Here is a 22,107-nt window from a genome sequence, read left to right as displayed (position 1 = left end):
TTTCTTTTTTGGATTGTGAGCCCTCTGGGGACAGGGAGCCATCTTGTTTATGTATTGTTCTATGTAAACTGCTTTTGAGAACTTTGGTTGAAGAGCAGTGTATCAATATCCACAGGAGTAGTCTTGGAGGCCTATGGAAAAGAGTAGTAGTAAGTTTATTGCGGTCACAGACCAGATTAACAATTAACTATGGAAGAGATACAGTTCTTCAAGAACCGTAACAGGCCACATATGTTAAATTGGATGACCATTTCTGTACCAAATAGCCGTTTGTTTGTTGTGTTATCAAAGCAGCTCACTGACCAAATGTGGGAAACAGAAGTGGTATGTTATGCCTGTATTAATCGCTGGCATTTTAATTGGCGGTTGCCAATTCTAGGTTGAACTAGAAATGGCCATCGATACGCTGAATCCCAATTACTGTCGCAGCAGAGGGGAGCAGATTGCACTCAACGTCGACGGCACGTCTGCAGATGAAACGAACACGTACTCCTTGTAAGTGTCCCCTTTTGGTTTGGGTCTTTCTGGATGCGAAGAACAGCAGAGTCCTGGGGCATCTTTCCAAGTTAGAAATTCTGGAATGGTTAACAAGTCTGGAACTCTGGCTCCTGTTAATCTGGATGACCACCCGTGATTTTTTTTTTTTAGAAATGGAAAATTTTCCATGGGGGGAAAAAGGAAGTATGGGGAAAATTTTCCAGGAAAAAATTCCACCCCACATCACTGTCCAGTCCACAAATTCTTATTTTTCTTTAGTACAGTTGTTTGTTTTATATTTATTTTATTTTTATTTTATTTTATTTATTAAATTTATACCCCGCCCAAACTGACCTTTTCAGACCTGGGATCCCTCCTTTCTCTCCAGTCTGAAATGATGGAAGCCAGTTTTATTTATTTTTTTTGGTATTTGTAGCATAGACCTATCTCCTCATCGTGTGTGTCTGTGTGTGTGTCTAAAAGGACTGTTCTCATGCCTCTAAACAGAGTTGGAGAATTGCCCAGCCAGTCTAGCAGAGTCACACACACACCTGATTGGCAGTTGTGTGTTTGCAAAGATCAAGGTGGGAAGCGTGATCATGTGGGTGGCAGGAGCTGGGTAGGGACAGGCACAGCCAACCCGTCTTCTGTCTCCAGCGTTTTATCGAGGGTGAATGAAAAGCTGTCCTGCCCAGCTCCCACACGTTCCCTCTCCCCTCCTCCGACCTTAATCTTTGCAGTTGCACAACTCCATTCAGAGGTGCACACGGCTTGCCTATCCCGACTGACCCTGTTTAGGGTCGTGAGAACAGCCCTAGAGAATACTGTGGTGCTTCTCGCATGACCTGCTCGCTGAAGACTGATGCTTTAGGAGACGTAATTGCAGCGCCTTGGTTTCTTTACAGGAAGATGATGGACAAGCAGACGTTCTGCTCCTCGCAGACCACAAGTGAAGTTTCCCGGTATGCTGCTGCTGTCTACAGAAAAGGTGACTTTAATCCTCAGGCTTGAATTCTGAGGGTTCTGATTCTTCCTTTTGAAAAGCAAAATGGTGCCCTTAAGCTGAGACACTCTGGGCACCAAATGAGAGGCTGGAATATATTGTGCCTTTTAAAGTTTAGACATTCTGGGCCGCAAATGAGAAAATAAAACCTTTTCCCTCCCCATCTGTTCTGGACTGCTGGCAGTGCTAGGTTTCTTCTTCCTTGGGAAACTGGCTGTGCAAATGTCTCCTCTTCTCTCCAGGTGAGATGCACCTGACTCCACTTCATGGGATCTTGCAGCTGAGGCCAAGTTTCTCATATTTGGACAAAGCTGATGCTAAACACAGGGAGAGAGAAGCTGCTAACGAAGGTGCGTGACTTGCTAGACGGTTCTCAGGTGAGGGTGTAAACAGACAGCTGGCATCTCCAAAAAATACAGTGGACTCGTGCCCAGAGTGCGCACACCCCTGCCTGCAGAAGGGTTGACTCTCATTATTGTACTGATTCTCATGCCTCCTTCCGTCTCTTTCTTTGCACAACAGCCGGCGACTCTTCCCAGGATGAAGCAGAAGAAGATATCAAACAAATCACTGTATGTTCAAACTTCCTCTTAATCGTAGATTTAAGAAATACTTTGCAGCTCCAGCATTGAAATGGCTACTCAGCTTAAGGCAGGGCTGCACAACTGCATCCCTCCAGCTGCTGGTGGATTACAAGTCCCATAATCCCCAGCCGCTGTGGTGGGGGATTATGGGAGTTGTAGTCCAACAGCCGCTGGAGGGCTGAAGTTGTGCGGCTCTGGCTTAAGGGACATAATTGGATATGAATGAGGCCCCTTCCCCAAAGGGTTGAGGTCTCGCATACTCCTTAATGAATCACTTGCATCCTTTCACCTTCCTATTACTGTTACTTATACATATTGCTTTTCCACACACACATGAAATTCTCAGAGCCGCTTCCATGCAAAAAATAAGATGGTTCCCTGTCCCAAAGGGCTCAGAGTACGAAAAGAAACTCAAGGTAGACATCAGCAGCGAGGGAGACTAGGGTTGCTCTCCTGATAAGGACTGCCATGTTGAAAGGTGCCTGTTTATCCAGTCAGCTCAGCGGGGGTGGCTGTTCAGGTTGTCTGCAAGGGCTGAAGGGAGTCGACTGCCCCCAGCTTGCAGGGAAGCTTGCAGGGAAGCTTGCCCCCAGCTTGCAGAGGAAGCAGAGACTGTAGCTCAGTGGAAGAAAAATGCTTTGCGTGCAGAAGGTCCCAGGTTCAATCCGTGGTGTGTCCTGGTAGGGCTGAAAAAGACCTGCCGGAAACCCAGGAGAGCTGCTGCCAGTCAGTGTAGGCAATACCAAGCCAGAGAGACAAAGCTTTGACTCAGCAGGCAGTTCATAAACAGAGGAGAGTAGACTAGGGGGCTGGAGGTGTGCATAACTGGTTAGTGGGTGGCTAACAAAGTTTTATTATAATTTATAGCCTATAGTGCTCTCCATACAAAGATAGTGGGGGGAATTCCACATAGCAATATCTGGGAGAAGCTAGCTAGGTATGAATGAAAGGAGAGGGAAAGAATCTGGAAGTACATTTTCTTAGAACAGTGAAAAGAGGCACTTTCTGGATCAGGCCCTCTGACCTTCAACCATGAGGGCTAGAAACTTTTTGCCTTCTAAAAAACAGGAGCACAGAAGCAGCCGTTCTGAAAGACATATTTAGTGTTGGTTGATTTTGCAGCTGTGGCTATGAGACAGTACTTTCATGGCTCATTTGTCGGAGTATGAGATAGATCTTGGATTTCTTACATAGCAGTATGAGTTTAGAGAGAACGTTGGTGTCGATGGCGGTGGGGGGAAGGTTCAGGCGAAGGGTTTGCTTTCTGCACATTGTCTTGGAAACGTCGGTCCTGTTGACTAATTAGGGGAATAACACTCTTTCAGGTGAGGTTCTCCCGCCCAGAATCGGAACAAGCCCGTCAACGTCGGGTTCAGTCTTACGAGTTCTTGCAGAAGAGACAAGCTGAGGAGCCCTGGGTCCACCTGCATTACTACGGTTTAAGGGTACGGTGGGGTGTGTGTGTGTGTGCGTGCATGCAAACTAGTTCTGCGAAATATTCTGTTCACGCGCTTTCTTTAGGCTTGCCTTTTGAAGTGCATTGTGTTGCCGTTCTCTGTGAAACTGCAAATATAGCACAAAGTTTGAGACAACTGTGATCTAGCAAGACCCCTGACTCTCAGCTCAGCAGTAAAGCCGCTGTTTTGCATGCAGAAGTGTTCATGCGCTTCCATTTTTCTGCATCCCTTCAGATCTGAAGCTTCGGAATAATGTCCTGGCTTCCCAAACAGGAAACAGCTTTATTATTATTTATTATTATTTATTTAGCACATTTGTATACCGCCCAAAACACAAGTCTCTGGGCAGTTTACAACAAAACAATAAAAACAATAGATAAAAAGATTAAAACATTACAACAATTAAAATTTAAAACGCTAAAACTATCAAAAACACAATTAAAACAGTATCTAATTAAAAGCCTGGGTGAACAAATGCGTCTTGACTGCCTTTTAAAAAGCTTTCAGAGATGGGGAGGCTCTTATTTCACTAGGGAGCACGTTCCAAAGCCTCGGGGCAGCCACGGAGAAGGCCCCTCCCTGAGTAGCCACCAGAAGAGCCGGTGGCAGCTGCAGGCGAACCTCTCCAGTTGATCTCAGTGGGCGGTGGGGCTCATGGCGAAGAAGGCTTAAAGGTAGCTGCTTTAAAAACCTTACCTGTGTGTAATGTAGCCGTGTGAAAGGAATGTCCGTCGTCCTGGTCCAATAGCACTTAGGTGGGGCAGCAGGAAGGAGCAGCCGTTCAGCCTGCCTTCACACACTGGCCTTGGAAGATGGCTTGGAATCTGGGCCTCCTCACACGCCTTGCTTTCTCCTCCTGTCTTTCCCAGGACAGCCGTTCTGAACACGAGCGCCAGTATCTCTTTAGTCAAGGCCACGGCATGGCTGGGAATACCGAACTGATTAAATCTCCGAGGTAAACGTCCTCCTTGAAGCATTTTGCAGGGGCAGCTTGAAAGCAGGGGACGTCTGTGTTCTGGGACTATCCACATCTGCTGACATAGAGCCAGCAAATGCTCTGGTGGGGGTGAAGTTTCCCTCTGTTTTTACTCCTATACTGCTTTTCAGTAACCACAAGCATTCTGCAAATGGTTTACAGGGGGGTGGAGGAAAATGGGTCCCTGTTGACCAAGGGCTCCCAGTCTAAAAAAGAGACATAAGAAAGCCACCAACAACAGCCACTGGAGGGATGCTGTGCTGGGCCTTTATAGGGCTAGTTGCTCTTTTCCTCATCAAATAAGAGAATCACCACTTTGAAAGGCGCCCTTTTTAAGTCGGGTATAGATAACGTGATAAATTTGATCAGGGATAGATCAGAGTTTGGCTGTGTTTTCCACCCCTGCTCCCAACGCTTGTGAATAATTCCCAGATTAGATCTTTCCTATATAAGAGATCAAACTTCAAAAAAACCTTGAGAGAACTTCCTCCTTTGGGCTGCACTTCAGTGTGACGTGGTGAGGCTGTTGATGCCTGTGCCTTTTTAGGAATGACACAGAAATTGGTTTTCCGATCGGTGCCCTGGGGGTTTCTTTTAAATTTACCAAAGTATGTCTTTCTGCCTGTGTGGTTTTGCTTGGAATTCCCTTCTAGCACCTGCTTCTCCAGTGCACATGCATTATGGTTGCAGGTCTGGGTGTTTCCTTGTGGGAAGGTTGGAGAAGCATGTTAGGAATCGTGTGCAGGTTCTCCCGGGATTCGTCATGAAGCATTCTTTGCTCTCCCTCTTTTTCCTTAGTGAATACTTGATGATGCTCATTCCTCCAAGTGTAGAAGAAGAAAAGTAAGTCCTCTGTGTTCCTGGCCTTGCAGGGGGGGAAAGGCCAAGCCTCATAACTTGGTGTACTGACTAAAAGACTAAGCTGCGGGTTGGGACCCCCCAGGTTCAAATCTGGCCTCTGCCACAATCTTGGCTTTGCAGAACGGCTGTGATGATCCCATCAAGATAATCTGGGTCTGTGCACAACTTTAGCCCTCCAGCTGTGGTTAGACTCGTTGCTGGGAGTTGGTCCCAGCATCCCCGGCCACAGTGGCCAATAGTCCAGGATGATGGGAGTTGTAGTCCAAGGGCCGAAGTTGTGCAGCCCGGAGAGAACGTGCTTTGCACAAGCAAAAGTGCTGTTATTTCTGAGCTTTGCCTGATACGTTGCTTTCCCCAATCCTCCCCTTCGAGGTGGCTTCTCTACCTTGTCGGACTTGGGGGAAGAGATGCCACAAGCCCCTTGCTTGTGGCCTCCTGCAGAAAGCCTCCCTGTGCTGGATGTGTGGGGCAGGGGTGCTCACACGAGAAAGGAGGGTTCTTGCGGCTGGTGAGTCAGGAAGTGGGCTTGGGGAACCCTGCCCCTGGAGTTGGTTCCCCTCCATTGCCTTCCCTTCTTGCTTCCCACCCCTCCTGCTTTTCCCGCTGCATAAGTCACTGTTCTCTGGCCGTCACTCCTCCCACATCCAGGCACCAACTTTTACCTGGAGGTTTCTGAAAAACATAGGGAGCTGCCTTTATAGCGAGTCAGATCCTTGGTCCATCTAGCTCGGTGTTGTCTACCCAGACTGGCAGCAGCTTCTCCAAGGTTCCGGGCGGGAGTCTCTCCCAGCCAGGGAGGGACCGTGGAACCTTCTGTGTGCAAGCAGACAGGTACTCTTCCCAGAGCTGCCCCAGTGCTCACACATGTAGTCTCCCATTCAAATGCAAGCCAGGGTGGACCCTGCTTAGCAAAGGGGACGCTTCATGCTTGCTACCACCAGACCAGCTCTCCTGCATCGGCTTGGGACAAGCCCCCTTCACTCCGTCTCGAAGGCCTTCTAGCCCAACCTCTGCTCAGAGCTGGAAATGGCTGCCCAGGCTCTGTTTGAAAAGCTCTCGATCTCCCATCCTCACACAGGACTCTATGCATTTCCCAAGACCTTCCTCTGAGACCCTGCTGAGGGTTCCCTCTCTGTCTGTTGGGTAGCTACCTGCAACAGAGTCTTTTCATTGGTAGCCCCAAGGCCTGAGAACCAGCTTCCACCGCGAGAGAGGCTGGGCTGCCGGGATTTCCCCAGCCTCCTTGTCCTGCAGGTCTTCGAGCTTCCAGAGATGAGCTGCTCTTCACTAGTAGTTTCCTGGTCTTTGTGCAGCTCTCCTAGGATGCCCAGACTTCACTTCCAGGGGGTGTTTCTGGTCTCTTACCAGGTCCCTTGTGTCTTGTGTGTAGGGACAAGCCTGTGGCTCCCAGCAACGTGCTCTCCATGGCTCAGCTGAGGATGCTGCCTCTCAATGACCAGATCAAGATCTTGATGAAGAACGGTACGTGGTGGAACGACTCGTATCTTTACGGACCGAGCCGCCTGGGGTGGCCGGTACTGTCTGGGGGGACGAATGCTCGTTGTGATTTTTAACACGCTCTGCACCCCTAGAGATGGAAAATCGGTGATAGCAATTTTACCCTAAGTGTTTGGGGGTAGGGATCAAGGAGGGGTGATAGTATTGTCCCTCTTGCAGCTTCCTCCATGCTATCGGGAGGGTAGACATTGCCATAAACCACTATGAGCGTTCATCCCATGATATGGTCCTGATGGCCAGAATTTGTGGTCCTGACTCGTGGACCATGTAATTTAGCACAGAATCATGCTGCTTGGAAGATCAAGGGAAATCTAACGTCCTGCTCTGTGGGGTGCAGATCGCTACACATCCGCGCTCTCCCACAGAAGCCCGGGTGCGCTTGCCGGCGAGCGACGAGGGAGTAAACTGACTGTGCTGGAGCGGCAGAAGAGATGGCACAGTTTTTAAAACCTGGAAATCAATGGCCTCCGTGATCCTCCATGTTAAATGAAAAGCCTTATTGTAGATAGAAAGTTAGCGCTGTAGGCTTCATTTATGGAACGCATCTATATACCACCAAAACGTGTGTCGAGGTGGCTTACCTGGATTTTAATTTTAAACGTCACAAATTTAAACCGGAATACAAACCATTTTAGAACTGCTTATAACGTTTTCACAAACTTGGGACCCCATGTTGGACTACAACTCCTATCATCAACTACAGTGGCAGAAGGTTGGGATGATGGGAGTTGTAGTCCGACAACATCTGGGGACCCAAGTTAGAGTAACCCTGACTTAGGAGTGCTTGCAAGGAGTGTTTAATGTAGGGAGAGGAAATATTGTGGTGTCGACTCCTGGTGCCCACAGAGCCCTGTGGTTTTCTTTTGGTAGAACACAGGAGGGATTGACCATGGCCTCCTCCCACGCAGTATGAAATGATGCCTTTCAGCATCTTCCTCTATCGCTGCTGCCTGATACAGGTGTTTCCCTTAGTCTGGGAAACATTCCAGTGGGGATTCGAACTAGCAACCTCTTGCTCCCTAGGCAAATTACTTCCCCGCTGCGCCATTAGGTGGTGTGTTAAAACAGCGTTCGCCCACCTGTAGTGGTGCAGTCCCATCTGCCCCAGCAGGACTGTGCCACTTCATTCTGCTGCACGTGCCTTGCTCTCCGTGAATGGCCCAATCGGTGTTCCAAGAAGAAACACAGTGCGATGCTTTTGGCTTCTGCTCCCTTTTCATCCCGTCCACTTCTCACGGACTCCTTATAGGGATCTCTAAACAGCCACTCATTTCCTGCTTTTTCTTTCAGTGAAGGTCATTGCTTTTGCAAACCTGATGAGCCTGTTGGCTTCCGGAACAGATCCGACTGCCGTCTTGCGGTGTATACAGCAGGTGGCACTGTTGGTGCAGGGAAACTGGGTTGTGAAGAGGTAACCTCTTTTGTTTGGGGGATTGTTAAGCCCGACTCGCACTCGCGATGCCCAACAACTCTTACAGTTCGGGATTTCCTCCTAGTGTCGAATCTGGATCTGCTTCCTGGTGGTTTTGACCCACTGGTTCCAGCCCTGCTCTCTGGAGCAACAGAGAACTAGTCCCCTCCCGTGGGGCAGCCCCTTTGATGTTCCAGAGCTTGTAGGGAAGAGTGCTGAGCGCTGGCTTCTGGGGAGGGGATGGGCAAGGGCCCAAGCTCTGCCTAGCAGGGAATCCCACAGGCCTCCCATTCCTACCCAGCTTTCCTCCCTGAGTTTCTTTTAAATGGGAATTGCTGGAGATTTATTTTTTGATTTGATTTTTATACCGCCCTTCCAAAATGGCTCAGGGTGGTTTACAATGAAAACAAAACCATTAAAATCAGTTAACCATTAAAACAAAAATTATAAAACAGTATAAAACAAGTAACAATTAAAACATCATAAAATAGCAATTAAACAATCACAACAATTAAAAAAAAACCCTGAAAACCAGGTTACAACATTAAAACCAATTACAACTATTTAAAAATCCTGGGAAGCCAGGCCAAACAAATAGGTTTTAAGAGCTCTCCTTAAAGATTTAATCATATTTCTTAGCTGCCCCATAACAAATAGTTCTTTGGGCAGCTCACAACAACACAACTGTAAAAAAAAATACAATAAAAACACATAGAACAAGACAAACAAAATACAACACAAAATTAAAAATACAAAATTCAATGCAAAACATTTAAACCCCCCTTTAAAAAAATCAGTTTTAAGAAGCCTGAGTGAACAGAGAGCTGTTCACCTGGCTTCTAAAAGTGACGACACCAGGAGAGCCTAGACAGGGTGCCACCAGCAAAAAGACCCTCTCGCTAGTAGCCATCCGCCTCGCCTCGTTTGGCGGGGCGCTCGGAGCGGGGCCTCTGAAGTTTTAACCTGGGACTATCTGGCAAGCCACCTTCATGCTGTCCTGCAACCCAGGCGTCTTCAACCCCTCTGCCCATGTTGCCAGAATAAACTTGGCTCCTCCATCATCCGCTTCTGTTGTGGTGTTTCTGGACACTTCAATGCAGAGCTGACGTGATGTGGCAAACGTCGTAGACCAAGGAGACCTGGGTTCAAATCTCTGCCTTCGCCGGTGACGAAGCTCACTAGCCTTCGACCAGTTGCTTTCTCTGGGGTGGGGTGGAGGGGGGAAGAATGGAGGGTGGGCAACTTGGAGGAAAGGCAGAATGACAATGCACGAATGCAGTCTCCTTCATGCTAGCTCTGTCATGCTGTCGACGTTGCTGTATTTTCCTCGGGGGTTCCTGGGTCAGAGGGTGTGACTTGCAGACAGAGCTGAAGTATGGTGTGATTCTCTCCCGTTTATTTCAAGAAACGAGCATCGGAAAAGCCCTGCTGCATCAGGCCGGGGCCCGCCCATCCCAGCATCCTGCCTCCTGCAGCAGCCAGACAGTTGCACTTGGGAAACCTGTATGGGGGGGAAAGAGGGAACCCTCCTCCCTCGTGGTTCCCCTGCAGCTGGTGTTGAGGGCTATGCCACCTCTGGTTCTAATGGAAATATAGCCACCAAGGCTCGTTGCTGCTGATAGCCCTGTCCTCTGTGAATTTGTCTAATCACCCCTTCAACACTGTCTAAATTGGCGGCCATTGCCACATCCAGTGGCAAGGAATTCCATAGTTACAAATACTACAAAAATTTATATGCCACTTTTCAATGAAAGCTCCCAAAGAGGTCTACGTAGACATAAATAAACTGGCTCCCTGTCCCCAAAGGGCTCACAATCTAAACAATCAATCATCTTTATTACAGTCATAGACCAGCATAAAGTACAAAGGATGATTACATGTTGCAAAGTATAATGCATAATGATACATTAAGAGGCATAAGGAAACATTAAGAAGCTTTTAACTGCATAAAAGCGAATAAAATAACATAAGGCATACAAGACAAGGCATAATTAAAGGATAAAATGGGATAAAAGGCATAATTGCATAAAAGTCTGAGTGATGGATACAGTGAGACTATATCTAAAAAGCACAATGCTATAGCGCAACACAATCTAAACATAAGGCAGACCCCAGCAACAGCCACTGGAAGGATGCTGTGCTGGGGATGGATAGGGCCAGTTGCTCTCCCCCTGCTAAGTAAAGAGAATCACCACTTTAAAAAGGGGCCTCTCTGCTCAGTTTAGCAGGGGATTAATTACACGTTGTATAAAGAAGTATTTCCTTCTGTCTGTCCTGAATCTCCCAGCATTTAGCTTGAACAGCTGACCCCAGGTTCTAATAGTACGAGAGAGCGTGTGAGCACGGAACTTCTCTCTCTCTCTCTCTCTGCACATGATCCATACCGTGTGTACCGAAGCTTTGCCAGAGCATAGACACACCCCTGGCTTGCCCCTTCCTGCCACATCCCATACCACTCCAGATTTTTGCAATAGCCGCTTCTGATGAGGCTAGACTTTGATGTCAGGATTTTGGTCTTGTGAAGTCCTTTTAAGCGAATACACCAAGGGCCCTCTGCACCCGCCCCCCAATATCTTGCTGTTCCAAAGTGCTGCTGGACCAGTGCCTAGAATTGCTGTATTAGTGTGTTCCCACATGGTGCTCTGCAACTAATAAATATTTATCTTAACGAGCAGTGACATCCTCTACCCAAAGGATACCTCCAGCCCACACAGCGGAGTCCCAGCAGAAGTGCTATGCCGGGGAAGAGATTTTGTCGTGAGTACAAGGCATCTTTTTTTCTTGACTCTCCTTCCTTCACTTCAGTGCCCTTACAAATAAGTCTAGAAAAGTTGTTGGCCATCAAAATTATTTGTGGATCTAGTTGCCAGTATGCTGTCATAATCATTTGAGGTCTACAAGGGAGAAGAAAAGTGACACTGCTTGCCTAGTCGCCTGGGATCGATCTTCTGCTCACCTCAGGCGACCAATTGGTGGCTGTTTGGCTTCTTCCTTTTGTCCTGTGGAAAGGACTACAGGAAAGCACAGTCAGGCAAGTGTCTAGCAAGCAGTCAGGGAAGAGGGATGGGATGAGAACAGCCACAGTGACCTAATGAGATTTGGGAGGAGAGTATTGATGAGGCCGTAGCTTAGTGGAAGAGCATCTGCTTTGCCTGCAGAAAGTTGCAAGTTCAACCCCTGACAGCATCTCCAAGTAGGCCTGGAACCTAGAAGAGCCTATTGAGGGCTGGACCCATCTCGGAATACCTCTATGTGGTGTTGGGGGCGGAAGCAGCTCCACTTTAATTGTATCTATCGTAAGCTGCCTTGGGGCTGCTCCTGGATCCGTAAGGCAGCTGGGTAGAGATCAAATGACGAAGACCAACAACAAAAATGTAAAAGTGATAAAGTAAATTACAAGCCAAAATACAGCAAAGTGTCAAATGGAGCCGTTGAGGAGCAGCACACACAGATATAGTCGAATTGCCACACCCAGTTGGACCAGCACTCTTTCTAGCTGTGCGTTCTGTTGGCCAGCCAATGCTTCATCACTATTCACAATTATCTGAACTTCTATCCCTGGACGTGGGAATCAATGGCAAGTGATAGATCTCCAATGCTGGCCAGTCAGAGGTTTACAGCTCCAAAGAAGAACACACACACTTTAACAAACTGCCTTTTGTCGTCCTTGGCAGCTACATTTGTTTAAAGTGATCTCCATCTTTTCTCTCTTTCATGTTCAGATGTGGAAGTTCACACTGGACCGTTGGGTGGTGAGGAAAGAAGTAGCAACGGTTACCAAAGTGAGTCCTTGTCATTCTTTGAGTTAAAAGTTCTTGAAAACTCTTGCCTTAGTGAGGACTTTTGTCCCAAGAACAGCCCTGCTGCTGGATCAGGCCCAAGACATCTGTCTAGTCCAGCACCCTGTTTCCCGCAGTGGCCCACCAGATGCCTCTGGGAAGCCCACAGGCAAGAGGCGAAGGCAGGTCCGTCTCCTACGGTTGCTCCCCAAATATTCCTGAACGTGATAAACCACCTCACCCATACCACACAAGTAAAGAGGTCTTGGGTTTTGTGGGATGTCACAGAAGAAGGAAGTCCAGCACTCACAACTTGAGAGCCAGCGTGGTGTAGTGGTTAGAATGCTGGACTAGGACTGGGGAGACCTGAGTTCAAATCCCCATTCAGCCATGAAACTAGCTGGGTGACTCTGGGCCAGTCACTTCTCTCTCCGCCTAGCCTACTTCACAGGGTTGTTGTGAAAGAGAAACATAAGTATGTAGTACACCGCTCTGGGCTCCTTGGAGGAAGAGCGGGATATAAATGTAATAATACTAATACTAATACTAACTTTCCTGCTATCCTGCAGGGGGTGTCCAGGCTTTCAAGAATAAATAAATAAAACCAAGTGACTAGCCCTCATGGTGGTCTTCAGCTGAGAACATACCAGTTTCCTGCTGAGAGCAGCTGTGAGGGTGTAGGATGGTCTTCCAGTGGTCGTCTTCAGCCTGGGGATGGGTTCTCCCCTCCAAAACAAACTCCCACTCCGTCTCTTGATGGACTTCAGGCCTGGTTTCCCCAGCCATGAAAGAAAGAAGGGGGTGGGGGGAGGAACAGGACCAAAAATTCCAGATGCTCTACAAAGGAAATGTTCACCTATGACAAATCACCGAAATTGTGTATCTTTGTAGAGAGGGCATTTTTCTCATGCAGGCTGATAGCTCGCCCAGTCCCAAGAAGCAAGGACATATCAGATGCTGGTGTCGGCGTGAGTCTTGTGTCCTGGGCCCATGGATGTGTGCAGCCTGGGTGGGCCCAGGCAAGCTGCAGCAGGTTTCTCGGCCCAGCTGTGCCAAGTGTGGGTCACAAGCTTGCTCTAGTCCATGCTGGCTTTCATGCTTGTGAAGCCACACCTGCCTGCTCTCTTTGATCTCCCCGAGGTTTGGCTTCTGCAGCCAGTTATGTACAGGAGTGACTCTGGAGCAACCGGTTTGCAGGAGCCCAGGGGCGGCACACAACGCTCTGAGGGCTGTGAGGATTTTGCGGCACACTCTTGCCTTCAGTCTTTCATGCTTGTTTACAGCTTGTTAATGAAGCTCGCTTGATGCTCTCAGGCTTATTCAGAAACTGGGCCAGATTCCCCTTAGGAAATACTGTCTCTTTGGATCTGCCCAAACGGTCCAGTCCACTTTCAGGCTAGTTTCTGCTTCTGGTCCAAAATCGTATGTCTGGAAAGACTGAGGTGGGGAGAGCGGGCAGTCCCAGCCAGCTGAAATCTGCAGGGGAGGGGACCCTGCTTCCCCTGCACCCCCCATATGGTCTCACCCAGCCCAGTTCCTAACCAGGAAGGAAGCTACAGAGTTAACCTGACTCTTGCAGGGCCAGAGGAGTCTCTCGCCTACCAGCTTCTGCCCTGGCTTTTGCTGCTGCTTCTGGTGTAGAGGAGAGAGAGAGGGAGAGAAAGAGACTTCTCTAAATAGAGGCCTTTTAAAACAATCAATCCAAACTCTAGGACCATAATATACTCTGACTGGAGAGCTGGTCTCGTGGTTGCAAGCATGACTTGTACCCTTTGCTAAGCAGGGTCCGCTCTAGTTTGCATTTGAAGGGCTGGCTACATGTGTGAACTCTGTGAGAGAGTCCCCTGAGAGGATGGAGATGCTCTGGGAAGAGCCTCGGAGGTGCCACATTCCCTCCCTGGCAGCATCTTCAGGCAGGGCTGAGAGAGACTCCGGCCTGCAACCTGGGAGAAGCCGCTGCCAGTCTGGGTAGACAATACTGAGCTAGATGGGCCAAGGGTCTGACTTGGCTGATGGCCGCTGCCTATGTTCCTATGACTGTGCTGTCTGGTTCTTTGCTGCAAAAATTCCAGGGGAGCAAAACGAGGAGCGAGACACTTTGGGGGGCCCACGCTACCCCATGGAGTCATCCCTGGTAACACAGGCCACTTGTTCTTGCAGCTTGGCCCAGAAGATGTGAAGGACTTCTTGGAGCACATGGCTTTCCTGAGGATCAACAGAGGCTGGGAATTCAAGCTCTGCTATGATGAGGATTTTGTCAGGAAGCATCCGGACGTGGTCCAGAGGCAGCAGATGCTCTGGAAGGGCATCCAGGCCAAGTACGTGGCTTGCTTTTCCTTTGGGGAGGGGGAGAGACAAGAGAGAGAGAAACATTTGTTTATTGTTGGTTTAAAATATTTATATCCTCCATTACACTACTGCTTGGGGTGGCTCACAACATTTATAAAACAGTTACAATATAAAACCAGACTAATAGAATTAACCAAATTAAACAAGTTAAAAATCCAAGCTAAAACCACAATCAAAATTAGCTTTTAAAATTCCAAATTAAAATCTTAAAGCTAACATTCACTTCTCTTTTGCATTTCCATAGTACTGCATTTCCCTGAATCCAAGACTAGGTTTTTTCCAAGTCCTTTCATTTTAGAAATCAGGCAGTCATCTTAAATTCAGAGTCCCCTTCCTTTTTTGGTAAATAAGGGTTTAACCTCTATTTTTAAAGGGCTCATCTTAAATTCAGAGTTGTCTTGTATTCGGGTAAATATGGTATCTGTCACAACATAGCATCATCATAAAGCCAACAGCTAGGACGAGATTAAAGGACATGCAAGAACCCTCTGGTAGATTATGGATCTCCTTGTTTATATGTCTTCTTATTAGCCAGTGGTGTCTATTGGTCCCTCTCCTGTGAAAAGTGTGGAGAGTGCTCGGGAAATCTACAGTTCTGAAGTCAAAGGGCCACAGTGCAATGTCATATGTTCAGGGGGCTTAATTTCACATAGGATGTTCAGGCATTTTAAAATTCAGATGGATGCAGTAAGTAACACTGTTGTCTGGGCCAGCCTTTCTGTGACATCAGAGCAAGTAAGGCAATCGCAATTCTAGGAGCTATGGCACCGGCGCCTTCCCAGGCCCCACTGTGACATCAGAGCAGATTCACCAATGGCACGAAGAGAGGTCAGAGACCAAGGAGGAGATTGCAGAAGTGGAAGATGGCTAGGAGGGAAGGGCTGGATGATCAGGAAGCAACACAGACTGTAACTTATGAATATGCTAGACTGTAGAGGTACGCACAGAACTGATTCAGGCGGTTCGGTTTGAATTCGAACTGAACCGCCGGTTCGAAATCGAAAGGACTGGCTGTCCAGTCGGTTTAGTCGAACTAGTTCGAGGCCTATGCTTGCAGAGGGGAATCCAGTGAGGATTACAAGCAGAGGGGCTGGGAGAATCCATTTAAAAGTGTGGTAAGGGCTTACTGGCTTCGGTGGTGGCGTGGGCAGCGGTAGCTCCATTAAGGTCCTTCCTCCGCCCCATGTCTGATGCTTTTTTGTAGGGTGTTCTAAAAATAATTGTGCTGGCAGCATTCTGGGGGAGATCAAATGACCCAGATTTGCATGTAGCTGTTAATTAGGTACTGAAATAATGCACACCGTCCTCGTTTGCTCATTTTTAGGTTAGAGAAAGTGTTCAGCCTGGCAAGAGAGCACTTGGTACCAAAGAAACAAGCTGTGCCAACAGGTAAGCCATTCTGGGACCCAGGAATGGTAGTGCTCGCCTGTGGGGAGTGACATTTCATGAAGGTCTGATGTTGGGGCAGCCTTGTTGAGCCCCCAAACCTAAATGGAACCCCCATGATCCGAAGCAGCATGCCTCTGAATACCAGTTGCTGGGGGGCAGCAGCAAGGGCAGGCTATTGTCCACATGCCCAGTTCATGGGTTTCCTGGGGACATCAGGCTGGCCATTGTTGGGGACAGGATGGTGGATCATTTATCTTTGGTCTGATCGAGCAGGACACCTCTCAGTCTTGGCCTGGTTTGCTTTCAGATGAATGCAGTTACACTAACTTTCCCCTAGCTTTCCCGGTATCGAAATCTAACAGGGTAATCAAGACCAGTCCATCAGAAAATGTTACCCATCATCAGAAAGGTTTACCCCTGTAATGAAATCGGACAGGGTAATGTCACAGCAGGATTGGCAGTTTGCAAAACAAAATAAAACGCAATATAATAGCCTCTAAACTTATAAAAATGCAGGATAAAAGGCAGTCATTAGAACAAAACATTGAAAGTGAAATATTTATAAAGTTAGGGGAAGGCCTGTTGAAATCATCATCATCATCATCACCACCACCACCACCACCATCATCAGCCAATTACAAAAAGCAGCTTTACTGGGAACAGCCTATATTCTGCGACGATATCTATAACAATTGACAATAAAATTCAGTCATCCCAGGTCCTTGGGAAGGACTCGATGTCTGGATAAAACAAACCAGCCAATAACACCGGTCTGACTGTGTAAACAAGAGATAATAATTAATAAGGGCTTCAATTTTTATTTAAAACTAAACTGGAAGATGGTGATCAAGGGGCAGGGAGTTCCAGAGAGCCAGGGCCACCACTGAGGAGGATTGCCCAGGCATTGCTGACAGGTGTGCTTCAGAAGGTGGGGGTGGGGGGGTGGGCTGTGCAAGAGAGCTGGTGGATGCCTGATGAATCCTTTCAGCATAAAATGAAGCAAGCATGAATTGTCCCCTTAGCTAAGCAGGGTCTGCCCTGGTTGCATATGAAAGGGAGACTAGAAGTGTGAGCACTGCAAGATATTCCCCTCAGGGGATGGAGCTGCTGCTCTGGGAAGAGCATCTAGGTTCCAAGTCCCCTCCCTGGCAGCATCTCCAAGATAGGGCTGGGAGGGATTTCTGCCTGCAACCTTGGAGAAGCTGCTGCCGGTCTAGGTAGACAATACTGAGCTCGATGGACCAATGGTCTGACTCAGTGTATGGCAGCCGCCTATGTAAGCATTTTGGGAGCCATAAATAGAGCACCTGGCAAAAGACCAAATGTTGGTGTTAGAGGAGGTTCTTGGTGCTGCAGCCCCCGGTCATTTTGGTCGCCATTTTCTGCACCTTTTCTAGCTCTACAGTATCCTTTCAGAGGTGTGGTGACACAGCCTTCCAGGTGTGGTCGCACCAGAGATTCCTATAGGGTGCCCCCATATTGACCATCTTATTTTCAGTCCCCTTCCTAATGGAATTGGCCTCTTGGTTCAGCAATTGGCTTATGGCCGGATTCTGGAGGCCCTAAGTGGAATTGACAGGTGAGCGCAGAAATGGACTTTGCGCTCTCCTTCCCGCTGCCCCTCTCTGCCCCTCCCCCACCCCACCCCACCCCACCCGCTTGGAAGGATTATGCATTAGACAGTCTTAAAGGTGATTAACAGTCCTGATGGCAGCATAGACTTGGAGTGAGGGGTGGGCTGTGTACATGCTTTGAGCTTCTTGCCGTGGTGGCCTTCAAAGAACTGGGATTTGAAATGGCAATGAAAAATGGACAGAAACAGAAAAGGCGGGAGGGAGTCCTGGTGTTCTCTGGATTGCTGGAAACAGCGATTCTCTCTTCTTTTCTGCCTGCCCCTCCACAGACACAACAGGGTGGAAACATAAAGATGGCTGAGTCATGGTCCAAGATTTGATTAGTCGGATCTAATCCACTGGCCAGCTCTTCTTCCTCCTCCCCCCTTGCAGCAAAATTTCCATTGGCAGGGGCTGTTTGGTTGCACGAGTGTCGTGGGCACCTATTGGACAGTACCAGGGTCATCCTTACCCATAAAAGCCTTGGGCGTGCGTCCGTGCCGCCCGTGTCTTTTTCGCCCGATCTGGGCATGCGCGGAGCGCATGCCCAGATCGGGCGAAAAAGATACGGCCGCCCAGAGACGGGCGGCCATGTTGGACCAGGCGGTGGCCGCGGCGGAGCGACTGGCTCCGATGGCGGCCGCCGCCGTTACGGCGAGAGGGCCGGGAGGAGCAGAAGCGGCGGGCCAAGGAGAAGCGGCCGCCGCCAACGGCAGGAGGAGAGTGTGGCCGAGGCGGCGGCGGAGCCGCGGCCTCGGCCAAAGGTAGTTGTGGCCGCGGTGGGGCGACTGGCCCCGTTGGCGGCGGCTGCGACGCCATCGAGAGTGCGGGTGAGGCGGTGGCGGGGCGACTAGCCCTGATGGCGGCCGCGGCCTCAGCAAGAGGTGGCAGTAGCTCCCCTTAAGGCTAGCGCCCGTTATTACAACGGGCTAAAAATTACTAGTCCTAGATAACAAGCCTCACCAGTTGTCGTCTTACTTTCTCTTGCCTGTGCTGTTCCTTCTGTGTGTTGTTTTTGTTAACTATGTGGACTCTTAAAACTTATCCGTGGGAGAGCAGTTCCACGGTATAACTGCGGATACGGAAACCATTGATATCGAGGCATTAGACCAATGGGGAATTGGAGGTTAGGTTCCCGGTTTGAAGAAAAGAGTTAAAAAAACAGTGGATTTCGGAGAGAGGGGATGCCGGGCAGGTCCGGGTGGGACAAGGAAGACGGTGCGAGAGGGAATGCTCATGCGGGACCATCTTAGCTGCTCCCCGAGTTGCACTCTGCCCCCAAATGCCTCTAGATCAGCCAGAAATCCCCCCCTTTTTTTTAACAAAACAGAGCCATTTTTGAGGCTCTGGGCCCAAAATGGTGGCAGGAAATGACCTCCCCAGTCATTTCTGGCCACCCCCAACCAGCGGATATGTCTGCATGTCTCCCCCCTCCCCATATACCGAGGTTGGATGTCTTTTACCCAACTGTGGATAACAAATCTGCGGATATTGGGGTCTGCCGGTATACCACTTTTCAACCAAAGTTCTCAAAGCGGTTTACATCGATAGAAATAAATAAATAAAATGGCCCCCTGTCCCCAAAGGGCTCAACAATCTAAAAACCAAACACAAGACGGACACCAGCAACAGCCACCGGAGGGATGCTGTGCTGGGGATGGATAGGGCCAGTTGCTCTCCCCCTGCTCGAGAGAGCCTCACCACTTTAAAAAGGTGCCTCTTTGCTCAGTTAGCAATACAACTAGCAGCCCATATAAGCCTGTGCTTCTAAGCACCCTCACTTTGAAAGAAGGCTTACTGAAATGCAGTGACTAGGGCAGGCAAGGAGTCTCTCCAAAGAACGAAGCTAGGTGAAAGTGACTAGGGGAACAGGAGACTTGGGGAAAGATGGCTGGCCCGAGGCACATGACCCACCGACCTTGTCCAGCCCTGGGCTGGAGACGAAATAGACCTCCGCCTCGCCAGGAACACACTGCCAGGAAACCTAGGGCATGGCTCTAGGTGGCCTCTGCCTTGCCCTTCCTGCTTCAGTGGCCTGGGGCCGGCTCTTGTCTTGGCAGCTGTCCCACTGCTGGTGTCCGGGGAACAAAGGGTCAGTCTGGCCAGGGCGAAAGTGAAGCAGAGCCACGAGCAGCTAGAGCAGGACTTCCAGAAGCGGAGAGCCGGGAGCAAAGCCAGCGAGGCCGCCTGCCCGATGGACGTCCTCGGCATCCGGATCAAGGAGGAGCCGGTCAGCGACGACGAGCCGATGGACACCTCGGCCTGCGAGGGCCTCAACAACGGACTGGCCAACGGCATCCACTCCGAAGAGAGCTCAGTGGACTCCTTCAACGGCCACTTGCCAGGCCAAGAGAGAGTCGTGCAGGAACTGAGGGCCTTTGTGGGGGCGACCCTTAAGAAACAGCACGTCCTCACCCTGAGCGAGCTGAAACGGTTGTTCAACCTCCACGTGGCTGGCCTGCCTCCCGGGAACCTCTTGTTTAGTGGCATTTCGGACAAAATGTTGCAGGACATGGTGCTGGACATGGGGTGCAAGCAAATCATGGTGCCTGTAAGTATTCTCCGCCTTTCTTATACATTGAGCAAAGTCGCTTGGTTCTGGTGTCACCATGGAATGATGTCAGGAGGGAGGTCATGGCCTTCTGGCCTGCCATTGGCTTGGCTGCTCTGATGTCACAGAGGGGCTGGGGAGGTTTTTGCTCGGCTGTTGGGCTCTGGTGAGAGGTGGCATTCAGTGAGCAACTCCTGTTGTGTTTGGGGATGAGCAGAATTCAGACTTGGGGGTCTGCGTCAGGGTTTTACTAGAATCCTAAGGCCCACCAACTGGACTCGGATTATAAAATAGTGACTCATTGGGTGGAATACACTTGGTTGAAGAGCTGGATACATCTTGAGCACGTAGACAGCTCAGAAATTCATTTTCAGTATCAGGACTGAGCTTGCTGTCCTTCCACACACAAATGCACTTGGCAGTCTTCCCCAACTATGCAGTGGGAAGGAATTGGTTCTCTTGCCTAGTTCATATATAAAACTCATTCCTGCTACTCGGGGAAGAGCAAAGATCCGTGTCGGCGCTGAAACCCACTACCTGCACGCCTCCCTTTCCCCCTTCCCAGGCATTGCCTACATACTTTAAGCTCCCCCTTCACTCCCTTAAGGACTAGCAATAGCAATAGCAATAGCACTTACATTTATATACCGCTCTATAGCCGAAGCTCTCTAAGTGGTTTACAATGATTTAGCATATTGCCCCCAACATTCTGGGTACTCATTTTACCGACCTCAGAAGGATGGAAGGCTGAGTCAACCTTGAGCCCCTGGTCAGGATCGAACTTGTAACCTTCTGGTTACAGGGCGGCAGTTTTACCACTGCGCCACCAGGGACTAGAATGTTAATTGATTTCAAGTTGACTTACTCAGGATGCGTGCTGATGTGCCTAGTACCCACTGGGCAAAATGCACTGAGTTCTGCTTCCGGGAGGAGAGCTGGTCTTGCGGTAGTGAACATGGACTGTCCCCTCTGCTAAGCTGGGTCTGCCCTGCTTTCCACTTGGGTGGTTGCCTGCACGTGAGCACTGTCTGCTTTAAGACATTCCCTTCAGGGATCAGGGCCGTTGCTCCGTGGAAGAGCATCTGCTTGGCATGCAGAAGGTCGCAGGTTCCCTCCTGGGCAGCATCTCCAACGAGATAGGGCTGGGAGAGAGACTCCGGCCTGCAACCTGGGAGAAGCCGCTGCCAGTCTGGGTAGACAATACTGAGCGAGATGGACTCAAGGGTCGGACTCGGTAGAAGGCAGCTTCCTGTGTTCTGGTCACCATTATGTTTGACCTGTAAGGAAGGCGGAACCACCCAGAGGATAACTGTAGCCTGATAACTAGAGTGGAACAAATCCCATCCTGCCATAGGGAAGGGCATTCTCATGGACTGTCTGTGACAGTCATTTCAAGAAAGCGGTTTGTCTAGCCAGAATAAAATAATAAAATGACTTCGAGGCTGTGGCATGTCAGGAGAGAATGATGATTTCCGCAGCCTTTTGTTAGTCACTGCTTTGAGGCCTGTGTATTTCAAGCTGGAAAGGTTTCGTGTTGTTTCCTGAAAATCAGATTCTGGGGGCCTGGTTCTTGGGGCAATTCTGCGATTTGCAGATGTGCTAAAAAAAATTCCGTGCCGGGGTGGGGCTAGTCAGGGTGCTTCTGCTTACCTCCACACATGTTGGGTTCTATCTACTCTGAAAAAATGGACCAAAAGGCCATAGGCATCTTGTCTAGCTCTTCGGGGCAAGATTTTTCTCAGCCATGCCTGAAGATTCTAGGAATTGATGCCAGGGAGGACTAGTGAGCTTGGATTGTCTGGTTTGCTAAGCAGGGAATGTCCTTGTTTGCATTTGGATGGGTGACCACTTGTCAGCCCTGTCTGCTGTAAGATATTCCCTTAGGGGATTGGGCCATAAGCTTAGTGGCAGAGCATCTGCTTGCTTCCAGAAGGTCTCAGGTTCAATCCCTGGCAGCATCTCCGGGTAGGGCTAGGAGAAACTCCTGTCTAAAACCCTGGAGAGCCTCTACCGGTCAGTGTAAACAATGCTGAGCTAGATGGACCAAGGGTCAGACTTGGTATAAGGCAGCTTCCTTAAGGGGCCTTCTGCGAACTAAGCAGATGCTCGACCACTGAGCTACAGCCTCATCCCCAGAGT

At 49.3% G+C, this 22,107-nt stretch overlaps 1 protein-coding gene across 3 annotated transcripts in view; it reads left to right on the top strand.

Annotated features, from left to right (window-relative positions):
- POLR3E (RNA polymerase III subunit E) overlaps positions 1-22,107 on the top strand; it is a 36,623-nt gene that overhangs the window by 7,362 nt on the left and 7,154 nt on the right. For all 3 annotated transcript variants that reach the window (XM_053275859.1, XM_053275861.1, XM_053275860.1), the window contains 14 exons: positions 380-495; positions 1,383-1,465; positions 1,723-1,830; positions 2,003-2,052; positions 3,390-3,509; positions 4,391-4,476; positions 5,296-5,340; positions 6,749-6,840; positions 8,167-8,287; positions 10,963-11,044; positions 12,010-12,069; positions 14,227-14,384; positions 15,740-15,804; positions 19,478-19,968. In XM_053275859.1, the coding sequence (XP_053131834.1) occupies positions 380-495; positions 1,383-1,465; positions 1,723-1,830; positions 2,003-2,052; positions 3,390-3,509; positions 4,391-4,476; positions 5,296-5,340; positions 6,749-6,840; positions 8,167-8,287; positions 10,963-11,044; positions 12,010-12,069; positions 14,227-14,384; positions 15,740-15,804; positions 19,478-19,968 (1,677 nt within the window). The remainder of the gene's footprint in view (positions 1-379; positions 496-1,382; positions 1,466-1,722; positions 1,831-2,002; positions 2,053-3,389; positions 3,510-4,390; positions 4,477-5,295; positions 5,341-6,748; positions 6,841-8,166; positions 8,288-10,962; positions 11,045-12,009; positions 12,070-14,226; positions 14,385-15,739; positions 15,805-19,477; positions 19,969-22,107) is intronic.

The sequence above is a fragment of the Hemicordylus capensis genome, chromosome 13 (assembly GCF_027244095.1).
Source record: "Hemicordylus capensis ecotype Gifberg chromosome 13, rHemCap1.1.pri, whole genome shotgun sequence".
NCBI classification, from domain to species: domain Eukaryota; kingdom Metazoa; phylum Chordata; class Lepidosauria; order Squamata; family Cordylidae; genus Hemicordylus; species Hemicordylus capensis.
Note: the sequence above shows the minus strand (reverse complement) of the source record. Positions and strands in the feature narration are given on the sequence as shown.